We start from the raw sequence: 12,451 nt of genomic DNA, 5'->3' as shown, positions 1-12,451 counted from the left end.
AAGCTAGGGCCCAACACCAGGCACGTGGTACGTGCTCAAGGCTAATGGAAGAACGGTTTGGACGCTTTAGGCTTCCAAGGGACGGAAAAGCAGCATGCCTGAAAAATAAGTATTTCTGGATTCTAACCCGTGTTAACTCCTTTGAGGCAAAGGCAGATTTTGCCCCTCTACTGAGCCCCGGATTTTCTTCTTCCCTCCCAAGGCTCCTGAATACACCTTAAAAGGAAGATGGAGCGTAAACCAGGCCAAGGAGTGGCTGACATTCACTTGGGAGGCCTTGGTGCTTTCTGCCCTTTGTCCACCTGCTAACCTCTGCCAGCCCCGGGCCCCGCGCTGTCCTGTGAAGCCGTGAGCCTGAGCTTTTAGGAGGAGGGGGCGGGGGGGGGCGGGTACTGAAAAGCGGCGGAACCAAAGGCGAGGGAGCGGCGCTGCCGGGGGGGAAGGAAGAGCCACGGGACCGGCAGGCCTAGCTCCGAGGCGGAGGCGGCGGCGGCGGCGGGGGTGGCGGCGGCGTGGGGATGGAGCCCTTGCGGGTCCTGGAACTGTACAGCGGCATTGGGGGTATGCATCAGGCGCTGAGAGGTAAGAGGGCACAGGGCGTCTCCTCCCTCGCGCGTTGTTGGTGGTCAGAGTTCGGGCTCCTGGGAGGGGCGGAGCGGCGAGGCACTAGGGGCGGAGACTGCAGGGGAAACTGTGTGTGTGTGTGTGTGTGTGTGTTTGTGTGTGTTTGTGTGTGTGTGTGTGTGTGTGTGTATGGGCGGGGGTGTTGCTCGGTTGTCATAGAAACCGTCGGCTCGGCGCCCTAGCCGCCCCTACTGGCGGAGACTCCCTTCCTCCCGCCTCGAGCCTGGTCCGAAGGGCGGGCGGGGCACCTACCAGGACCCAGTTTGTGAGTCCTGATCCGCAAGGCTTGGCTGTAAAGTCAAACCAAAACGGTACCGCCAAAGGGGGAGGGGTGAGCCCCCTGCCCTGTGCCAATCCCCAATTCGGTATGGCTGTCCCCAGCGGCGTGGAAGCTCGGTCCTTCATCCTCGAGGAGGTCACAGCGGGGGAGGGGAGGTCGCTGGGCTGGGTTCTGACTGTAAGGGATGAATCTTCAAAGGGATAACTACAGAGCCACGTAGAAGTTAGTGAACACTCAGCAGAACTGTAGGGGAAGCCTGGAGAAAAATCCCGGTCAGTTCTGATCATTTTAAAGAAACATATTGTCTTGTTACTTCATGTCTGGATACATTTAGGCGCCAGAAGCCCTGAGTTCAAACTTAGTTGCAGTGTGACCTTAACATTTTTGAGCCTGTTTCCTAGTTTTACAACGTGAAAAGTAATCCAGAGATGGAGAATTATGAGGATTAAAGAAAAAGTGGGTAAAACCTTTAATAATGCCTGGTACCTACCTTGTAACCACTCATAATATTATAAAGTATTGTCACGGTTTTATGTACCTTTTCCATGTTGAGGTTTTTAGATTTCTTTCGTCCTAAGTTGGAGCTGCAAGGTTTATTTCAGTGATATTCACTCAAAAATATTTATTGAGCTCCTCTTATGTTCCAGGTACTGTGCTAGGCACTGGAGGTATAAAGTGACAAATAGATTTGGACCGCACATGTTTATTCTTAAATTACTATGACAACCGCAAAACTGAAACTTCCCTGCTTCCTTTTTTTTAGTACCAAAGATAACAAGAGACCAATACCGTAAGATACGGACAGTATGTAATGAGTTCAGCACATACATTTTCTGAGCATATATATTGAGTTTTGATTCTAGAAGAGGTTAGTGATTATTAAATTTTTATTGCCTACCAATTATTTGATGGCCCTCTATGTTCAGTTCGCATACCAAAATTTACCAGCAGGAAAACAAAACAAAACTTTAACATTATTTGCTCTCTTAGGTAATTTTCTAGGATTGTATAATGTCAACATTTTCTCCATATCTTGAAACCCCTTGATGAACATGATTTTAACGGTTACGTAGTGCTTTATCACAAGCTATAATTCAGCTACTCCTTAAGTGTTGAATGTTAGATATTTCCCCCCATTTTTTTGCAAGTATAAATGTGCAGCAATTAATTATTCAGCATAAACCTTGATTTTTCTCTTTAGTGTGTTTTCTAGAAGTCAAATTAATTAATAAAAGACTGTGTGCTAGGTACTAACTCAAAAATTATGAGAATTTTTAAAGACTTTTGATAACGTAGCAAATTGCTTCTCAGAGGTTTCTGAGTGCCTCCTCAAACTACATATTCCTCAGGGTTTGTATTATCCATTTTTAACCTTTGTGAATTTCATAGGGGAAATTGTGTAATTCTAATCTGCATCTTTTGGGGGACTAATGAAATAGTTAGATATTCTCCCTCGTACTAGCCAATGCAACCTGAATTTGTACACATATTTCTATTACTTCTGCTACCATCCCGAATCTCAGCTATATCATCTTTCACTTAAATGATTAAAACTAGTTTCCCAGCTGCTCCCCAGCTTCCTTCCCAGCCGCTTCCACTCTGCTTTCCTCCTCCATCCTTTCTCCACATAGCAACAAAGTGATCTCTTACCCAGTAAGCTGGATCGTGTCACTCTGCTTCAGTGGTTTCCCTCTGAGGTGAGAATCACAGCCCCCTCTTCTTAGTAGGCCTGTGAGATCTGGCTTCTGTCCACCTCTTCAACCTGATCTCTCCCCTGCTTCTCTTTTCCAGGCTTGCAGGTCTTCTTTCTCTGTGTTTCTCAAACTCTCAACGTTCCTGTTATGTTCTGGCCTTGGCTTTTGCTGTTGTCTCCACCCGGAGTGCTTTAACCGTAAACTTTGCCACTGCACCTGCATTTCACCTTCCATGGCTTCGTTCAGAGGAGCCTGCCTGGACTGACCCTGTGACCCACAGTAGCCTCCCTGCAGCCTCTCTACCTGGACGCTCTCTCATCTTTTGGTTTGAGGTCTACGTACATATTAGGAATAGTGCGTCTTAATCACCCCGCACGCTTCTCTTCCAATGTTCATCTATTTATTTATTTATTTATTTTGGGGGGTTACGCGGGCCTGTCACTGTTGTGGCCTCTCCCGCTGCGGAGCACAGTCTCCGGACGCACAGGCTCAGCGGCCATGGCTCACGGGCCCAGCCGCTCCGCGGCATGTGGGATCTTCCCGGACCGGGGCATGAACCCGTGTCCCCTGCATCGGCAGGCGGACTCTCAACCACTTCGCCACCAGGGAAGCCCCAATGTTCATTTATTTGATGTGCCAAAGTTTAAAATTTTTCTGTAATAAAATGCATTGCTGTTTTCCATGGGGTTTTTTATATAATAATACAAACTAATAACAATGCCGATGAACTGCAACAATTATGTCAGGCCCCGTTTTAAGTATGTAATAAGCTAGTTAATGGTAGAGCCAGTATTATAATGTAGGTCTCTCTCTTTTTTTTTTTAATTAAAAAAAGTTTTTTAATTTTTTGCCCATGTGGCATGTGGGATCTTAGTTGAAGCCAGAGTCTTAACCACTGGACCACCAGGGAAGTCCCTGTAACCTAGGTCTCTTAACCCGACCTCTTAACCATGCTATCTATGTTGCCATTTTTCTAGTTAGATCCACTAATTGAATCTATATCTTAAATAATAAGAAGCAGCCAACAGGAATAATACTGAATTTAAACTTTGGCAAATTTCTAGATAAGGTTTATGACTGAATTTTTTCTGCAGTAAAATATACATAACAAACTGTGCCATTTTAACCATTTTTAAGTGTATTCGGTAGCTTAAGTACTACATTCACATTGTTGTACAATCATCACTATTGTCTATTTCCAGAACTTTTTCATCACCCCAAACAGAAACTCTGTACTCTAAATAACAGCTCCCCATCTCCTCTCTCCCAGCCCCCGGTAACTACTATTCTTCTTTGTCTCTACTAATTTGTCTTTACTGGGTACCTTATATAAGTGCAATTATATAATATTTGTCCTTTTGTGTCTGGCTCATTTCACTTAGTGTGATGTTTCCAAGGTTCATCCATGTTGTTGTATGTATCAGTACTTCATTCCTGTTTATGGTTGAATAATTTTCCCTTATATGCATATACCATATTTTGCTTATCCATTCATCTGTTGATGGGCCCATGGGTTGTTTCCACCCGTTGGCTATTATGAATAATACTGCTGTGAACATTGGTTTATATGTATGTATCTGAGTCCCTGATTTTAGTTCTTTTGAATATATACCGAGGAGTAGAATTGTTGGATCATATGGTAACTCTGCGTTTAACTTTTTGAAGAACCACTAAATTGTCTTCTTCAGTGGCTGCACAATTTTATATTCCCAAGGGCAATGTATGAAGGTTCCAATTCCTTTATTTCCACATAATTGACTTGTTATTCCCTGTTTCTAATTTTTTTTGATAATAGTGATCCTAATGGGTGTGAAAAAATGTCCCATTGTGTTTTGGTTTTTTTTTTTTTGCGCTACGCGGGCCTTTCAGTGTTGTGGCCTCTCCTGTTGCGGAGCACAGGCTCCGGATGCGCAGGCTCAGCGGCCATGACTCACGGGCCCAGCCGCTCTGCGGCATGTGGGATCCTCCCGGACCGGGGCACGAACCCGTGTCCCCTGCATCGGCAGGCGGACTCTCAACCACTGCGCCACCAGGGAACCCCCCCAGTGTGGTTTTGATTTCCATTTTCCCTAATAACTAAGGAAGTTGAACATTTTTTCATGTGCTTATTTGCCATTGTGTATCTTCTTTGGAGAAATGTCTAAGTCCTTTGCTCATTTTGGAATTGGGTCTTTTTTATTGTTCTGTTGTATGAGTTCTGTATGTATTCTGGATATTGATCATTTATGAGGTATATGATTTATAAATATTTTCTCTCACATAACTGAATTCTAGTAGTTATAAAAGGTATATTTAATTTCTTTGGCAGCATGACAGATTTTCTTCAAACCCAATGGACATTTTAATACATAAATAAACATTTTTCATCCTTAGCTTTATATGCAATATGCTATTGTATTGTTGCAGTAACTACATAGATGCTTCTGTATCTACTAAGTTTCTTTTAACTTTATTTTATATCTGCATGTCCATATGTTAACTTAGTCCTCGTCCTGTGGTATTTTTCTTTGTTCCTGCACCACCTCTGGCACAGAAGCACACTTGTGACAGGTTCTCTGTAGCAGACTATTGAGTTTATTATTGAATTGGTATTCACTCTACTGTCACGTTGGTAAAACCATAGTTTGCTTAGTCCAAATTTTTGTATGATACATAATTTGTAGTTGCAAACCACAGAATCCACTCTCTAGCTAACATCAGCAGAAAAAATTTTTAAAAGGGCATTTGGAAGCCCACAGAATTTACAGGACACCCAACAAACAAGGTCAAGAGAATGGGGGCACCACTCGAACCACATTCCGGGCACCGGCCCCACGAGTCCTCCTACTGGCATCACAGCCTCCACCAGTAATGCTGGGGACTGGAGGTGAGAAGTGCTGTCACACTTTTGCCCTGAAAGGGGCATCTTAACCACCTCTCTTACCAAAAAAGATGAGTTTTTTCATTTGCTTTCTAGCTTTGCTATCTCTGAATTGAAGTCATGTGAGAATGCAGTTGGTTGGTGGCCATTAGATCCCATTCCCAGACTAAGGAAGCTGGGAGAGTGAGTTCTGGCTTCAGTTTGGGGAAGAAGGGACTCGTAAAGTGGCAAAATTTTGAACAACAGGAAACGTAGGCAAAGATTCTAGATGGCCACAAGCATAGTAAATGTCATTGCATTGTTTAGTACATATTTGCCCCTGTACAGGAACCACTTATTACCACTTTGATATTATTTATGCCTGCATAGCCTGTAGAGTTTTGGCTAGAGAATCTTCCAAGTGAAAACATTTTTCAGAAAGTAGTGGAAGTAGTAGTTTCATGAGTTAAATAGCAGTGGAACCTGCAAGGACACCTGCAAATATGAATGGTTAGCAAATAAAAATCTGCTTTTCTCATAAAATATAATATCAGAGAAAGAGTAAAATGTGGTTTAAGGTGGTGAATAAAGGAAAACTCTAGCTGATTACTATTATATATCTAGTCAACTATTGGGACAGCCTTAAAAGCAAAACATCTTGCCCTCCCAAATAATTTTGAAAGGTCTTTCAAGGTGTTGGTTTTGAGTTTTAGCCACATAATACTTATTCATATTTAGTAAGAATTACCCAGCCTTAATATTTTCTGTTAAAAGGATAGGCCTGTCATAGTTATTCATTTTCTGAATCTCTTTTGTCTTTCTTTCTTTTTTTTTTTTGCGGTACGCGGGCCTCTCACCGCCGTGGCCTCCCCCGCTGCGGAGCACAGGCTCCGGATGCGCAGGCCCAGCGGCCACGGCTCACGGGCCCAGCCACTCCGCGGCATGTGGGATCTTTCCGGACCGGGGCACGAACCCATATCCCCTGCATTGGCAGGCGGACTCTCAACCACCGCGCCACCAGGGAGGCCCTGTCTTTATTTCTTAATGACTTATATTCCAACTTGGGATTCTACCAAACTGCTTTGTGATTTGGTGTGCTTATAACTGCATGTGGTAAGTACATTATGATTAGATGTAGATCTGAATGTCACCAGGGGTAGTTTTGAAACACCAGTTGTAAGGGGCTGAAATCTGAACTGCTTAACTTTTTTTCTTTTACATTTATCCTTTGAGGTTGTAAAAATGTCCTGTTTATGCCTGTTTCCCACAGTTATTCTTGTATGACTTATTGTCAGATTTAAAGTAAAGCAAGGCAAAAATGTGTCCCGTTTAAAAATATGTATCATTTGTTGTTTGGTATCTATGGGAGTTATTAGATTGTTTTTTCTCTGAACTTGAAATACAAGGAAGAAATATGTAGAATGAATTTTTGTATTCAAAGAGGAGCATCCCAACTTCCCATTGGATGACAGAATTACCTTTCTTTTGTGTGATGAAAAATGAATGCACACTTCACTGCAGAGTATTTATTACAGTAAGTCCTCTACCTACAAACCTGCAAAGGTGCAAGCTTGCGTTCACATGTCCAGTCAGGTAAGTTAGTTCACGTCTCTGGCGTCCATTGTCACGTGTGTGCATCCTCTACAAGTGGTTGTGCTTTTGTGTACTTTACTGTACAGTACTGTATAGAGTACAGTAGTGCAGTATGTTTATTTCGAGCCCAGGATGTCTGGAAGCAAGCGTGGAAGCAAGCATAAAAGCAGCGGTGTTGTAGCTGGTACCGCTAAGAAGCACCAAGCGATAACAGTGGAAACTGTACTGTAAGATTAAAAATGTTTTCTTTATTTTTTGTGTTTGTTTGTTATGTATTATTTGTGTGAAAAGTATTATAAACCTATTACAGTACGGTACCATATGGCTGATTGTGTTAGGTGGGCACCTAGGCTAACTTTTCTGGACTTATTAACAAATTAGACTTACGAATGTGCTCTTGGAATGGAACTCGTTCGTATGTAGGGGACTTACGGTACTGTATTCCACACATCAAATTACTTCTCCCATGTTAATGAATAGATGACCAATTTACTCTGTGTTAGGACCTATCTATTGGGTTTTTTTTAGGGAGCTCAATAAATAGTACCCCTTTTCTTAATTCTGAACAAAAAGAGAAACAAAACAGAAGAGTAAGGCAAATAGGAAATCAAAATCTATATGATTTTTATTACGAATAAAGGCTGAGTTGGAGCGTGTAGCTTAGTGAGAAGGCCAAGTGGGTCAGCTCGTGTTCAACCAGAGGAGTCGGCAGCTTACCTTCCGGGCACAGCTGGAGAAGCAAGCAGAATCTGTGTTCCCTGTGGGTAGCGCATTCCCAAGAGGAGGGGGTTGCCGAGCAGCCCTGGCCACTTTATTCTTCCCAAATCAGCCAGTTAGAGAAGTCAACTAAGAAGTCCACTGAAGAGAGCAAAAGGATAGGATAGGGGAGGAGTTTAGAGTGAATAGAAACCACTCACTTGGAAGAAACATCAGTAAATGCCTCCCATTTTACATTAACTTTGCCAACTGCTTTTAGGAATCCTTCAGGCATTATAGTTTTAAAAAATTTTGCAAATCATTCTTTTTAATATTTGATACTTAAATTCTTTCTGACAATCATTTGGTCGTGTCCAATAATTTGAAATAGGACACCTTGTTTTTACAGCAGCTTGGTCTTCAGTCTTTGCTATTTGGCTCCATGAGAGATTAACAGTGGACAGTGTTTATGTAGGAGAGGCTCAAGGAGAGGCCTCTTATTAGGAGCACAGTTCTGTTGCCAGAAGGACTTCCTAGCTGTGTGACCTTGGGGAAAAATGGAACTTTCTGTGCCTCACTGTCCTCTTCTATAAAAGAGGCTAATAAAAGAGGCTATAAAAGAGGCTAATAAAAGGGGAATTGTGAAGATTATGAATTAATAAAAATAAAGCAGTAAATAGTGCTTGGAACATAGTAAGTACTCAGTAAATATGGGCACCTATTATCAAAAATCATAAAGTTACAGAAAGTTATTATATGTTGTTAAAAATGGCCTTCAGAAGAAACTGATTATTAAATATTTGAAGTTGTCAAAGAGCTTTCAGACTAGATTTGAATTATACAGGAATAAGTTGGTGAAGGAAAGAATTATTTACAGCTACTTTAGATGATATGGAATGAAAATGAAGAGTAAAAGAGAAGGGCACTGAAGAGGGTGGACTATTCCCTTTTGCCCTGCTGACTCCCTAGAAAGCTTACCTTCTCTACTAGAGAACAGGTTTCCTAGCCTGGATCCACTTCATGTTCATTTTCGTGGCATCTGTCCCAGTGTTTTCTGAAATACTCCGTGTGTTTCTCTGAGTGATAAAATTAATGCCATTATTTAGGAATAAGGTCTGCCACATACTAGCTGTCTAAATATTGGAAAATTATTCAACTTTCTGGGCCCAGGTACCCTGTATGGATATAATACCTCCTCATAGGGTATTATGAATGTAAAATGAAACAGTTGATGAATGAAAAATAATGTGGGTACTCAGTAAATCTTAGTTCCTTTTCTTATTCCCACATTAATTATAACTAGCTTTTTTCTCTTAGTTGTGTTGGATTCCCTTATTGATAAAATTGGGATAACAATACTAACTTTATAGGCTTGTTAGGATTTGATGAAACAATGTATACATAGAGCTAGTATAGTTCCTGGTACATAATATATAAATAGTACTGATGATGTTACTTAGGAAGTTGAACATTTTCATATGCTTGTTATTTGTATTAATTTTGTGGCTTGCTTATGTTTCCATTGGTGTATTCTTTTTTATAATTGGCATTTGTGGTTCAATTTTGTTATGATATTTTTACCAAGCAGGATTTTGAAGGATGATTGGGAGTTTTCCAGATAGTAAAAAAGGGAAAGTATGTACCAGACAAAAGGAGAATTCTGTACAGACACACAGGCATGAAATAGCATGGTCTATGTGGATACATACAAGTATTAAGATATTATTGCAATATAAATGCTCCAAGACAGTAGAAGGTGTTTACTAGTTACCAAATCATGAAATGTCGTGTATAACCTGATAAGGTGCTTGGATTTTTATCTTCTAAGTCTGATTAGTGAAGGAAGGTTAATGAACCTGTTGGGGTTATGTTCTAGAAATTTTACCCTATGACCACAGGAGGGGTGAGGAGATTAGAGGCAAGGTGGTCAGTTAGGAGGTGATTGTTGAGAGATGATGAATGTAGGCAGAGCCAATAAATGGAGAAGACTTTTACTCACAAGATATACAGGATCTGAAAGTCAGCAAAACCTGGTAGTTATTGGGATGTTAGGTGCCCAGATTTCTGACTTGGATGATTTAACAGATGGTACAGTCAAGACTGGGGAGAAATAATAGGTTCCATTTTAGAGTTACAGAGTTTGAGTTTTCCTTGGGACCCATGGAAATTGTGCATTTTGGGCTGAGGGAGAGAGGACTGGAGACGGGGATTTATTTCTCTCTCTGTGCGAGTGTACAGAGAAGAGGACCAACAAGATGGAACACCGAGGGTGATTTTTTTTGTGACTAGGTAGATAAATACAGTAAGTCCCCTACATACGAACGAGTTCGGTTCCTAGAGCATGTTCGTAAGTCCGACAAAGTTAGCCTAGGTACCCACCTAACACAATCGGCTATATAGTACTGTAATAGGTTTATAATACTTTTCACACAAATAATACATAGAGAACAAATGCAAAAGATAAAGAAAACATTTTTAATCTTACAGTACAGTTTCCATTGTTATTGCTTGGCTCTTCCTAGCAGTACCAGCTACATCACCTCAGCTTTTACGCTTGCTTCTGGACATCTTGGGCTTGAAATAAAGATACTGTACTACTGTACTCTATGCAGTACTGTACAGTAAAGTACACAAAAGCACAACCACTTATAGAAGATGCACTCACGTGACAGTGTACGCCAGACATGTGAACTAACTTATGTGATTGGACATGCGAATGCACATTCACATGTTTGAAAGTTCGCAACTTGAGGATTTGTATGTAGGGGGCTTACTGTAGTATTCAAGGAGAGAAACTGAGCAGGAAAATTGAGAGCAAGAAGTAGAACCAAGAGAACATTGTGCCATGAAAATAGAGAGGAGGGGATCTCAAGGACTGATCGGATAATACAAGCCAAGTGAAATAAGGATTAAAATGAGTTCTTGGATTAGTTGCCACTTCCTGGCTGATATCCTATGCAACAGTCTTCTGAGGAATTAATCGGTGTGCCTTGGTGGTTAAGTAAGTTCAGAAAACTTCACATGACTTTGGCCCTTGAATCATTCTCAGGATGCATTAATGTATCCCAGATGTTGAGAAGCCCTGCAAAAAAGACACTGCTTGGCTTAAAACAGCACTTTCTCATGCATATGAGCAGGGTACGCTTTTTTTTTTTTAGCGAGAGAGGGGAGCACAGTTAGCATCCTGTGTAATAGCGTTCCTCAGCTGTCTTGGGAAATGCCTGATGGGCAACAAAAGGACACCAATGGAGCTGTGGGGGGAGGTGCCGGCAGGCAGCAAGCTGATGCGTGAGGAGGGCTAGGGCTGTCTGATTATATCGACAGCTTTGACTAAGTCTAAAGTAAGCTTCTCTGTAGTTTTTCTGCGCGGCGGGATTTGTTAGTGTTCCCGTTATCCCTGTTTTGTTCTAAAGATGTGCAAAACTGAGCTCCTGTTCTCCTGACTCCTCCCAAACGTGCTCCCCTTGCGGCCTTCCTCATCCCAGCGACAGACGTCCCCCTTCTTCCAGGGGCCCAGCCCTAGGTCTTGGAGTCATCTCTGTGTCTTCTCCTTCACTCACATCAGCGAATGCCATAGGCTCTACCTTCAAGCCGTATTTATAATTCCATCCTTTCTCTCCGTCTTCACCTCTGCCACCTCATCTCTGTCCTGTTTCATCGGTCTCCTGGGCCCTGAGCTGCGTGTTCAGTGTCGCCCCCGATGCTCCTGCTCTTGCTTCATCCCGTAACACTGCCAGGGGGTCGGGGCTTGGCTCTCGCCCTCAGGATGCTCACTTTCTCTGCGGTGTCTGCACTCAGATGAAGCACCAGGCTGTGGACCTGGGGTCTAGGTGCTCCAGCAGCTGTCTGGAGGGGTTGGATACCATGACTCTAAGTGGAGAGGAAGGGAGAGCCATACGTGTGAAACAATAGGGGGAAAAATACACACACACACACACACACACACCACACACACACACACACCTCGTTCCTAAAACCCTTGTAATTTCCTAAGTGATGAGAGCACTAGGGGCATCTTTTGTTCTAATATTTGGTCTTTGACTCTGGTTCCTGACACAGAGCTCCTAAATCTCTTAGAATTCCCTGGGTGACAGGAATGTCTTTTGTACTAATGAGATGGCTCTTGTTGGGCTCCTGGATGGCTTCAGAATGGGAACTGGTCACCAGAAAGATCAAGTGATAATTAGAAGCTTGGAACTTTCAGTCCTACCCCCATCCTCTGGGAAAGAGAACGGGGCTGGAGATGATCAATGACTGATCATCTTTACATGATAAAGCTTCCATAAAAATCCTAAATGTATAGGGTTTGTAGACTTCTGGGTTGGTGAAGGTATCCATGTGCTGGGAGGCCTGTGCACTCCAATCCGTGAGAACAGAAGCTCCTGCACTCGGGACCCTTCCAGAACTTGCCCTACGTATCTCTTCATCTGGCTGTTTATCACCCGTATCCTTTAAAGTATCCTTTATTATATAATAAACTGGTAAAGGTTAAGTAAGTGTTTCCCTGAGTTTTGTGAGATGTTCTAGAAATGATCAAATCCAAGGAGCGGGGTCATGGGAACCTCTGATTTGCAGTTAAGTTGGATAGAAGTTGTGGTTAACCGGGGCATTTCCTATTTGAAACTGGTGTCTGAAGTTGGGGCGGTCTTGTGGGGCTGAGCCCGGAACTGGTGGGGTCTGAAGCTATCTTCAGGCAGATACTGTCAGAATTGACTTGAGCTGTGG

At 42.5% G+C, this 12,451-nt stretch overlaps 1 protein-coding gene across 6 annotated transcripts in view; it reads left to right on the top strand.

The window, feature by feature from the left end:
• Positions 1-488: 488 nt before the first annotated feature.
• TRDMT1 (tRNA aspartic acid methyltransferase 1) overlaps positions 489-12,451 on the top strand; it is a 60,569-nt gene continuing 48,606 nt past the window's right edge. The window contains exon 1 of one of the 6 annotated variants that reach the window (XM_060095485.1): positions 489-582. In XM_060095485.1, coding sequence (XP_059951468.1) covers positions 519-582 — 64 coding nt within the window. In that variant the 5' untranslated portion in view covers positions 489-518. Of the gene's footprint in view, positions 583-865; positions 890-934; positions 1,177-6,269; positions 6,551-12,451 lie in introns of those variants that run through there. The other 5 variants (XM_060095486.1, XM_060095489.1, XM_060095488.1 and 2 more) reach the window with 5 other exon arrangements.

The sequence above is a fragment of the Mesoplodon densirostris genome, chromosome 4, assembly GCF_025265405.1.
Source record: "Mesoplodon densirostris isolate mMesDen1 chromosome 4, mMesDen1 primary haplotype, whole genome shotgun sequence".
In the NCBI taxonomy this organism is placed as follows: Eukaryota; Metazoa; Chordata; class Mammalia; order Artiodactyla; family Ziphiidae; genus Mesoplodon; species Mesoplodon densirostris.
Note: the sequence above shows the minus strand (reverse complement) of the source record. Positions and strands in the feature narration are given on the sequence as shown.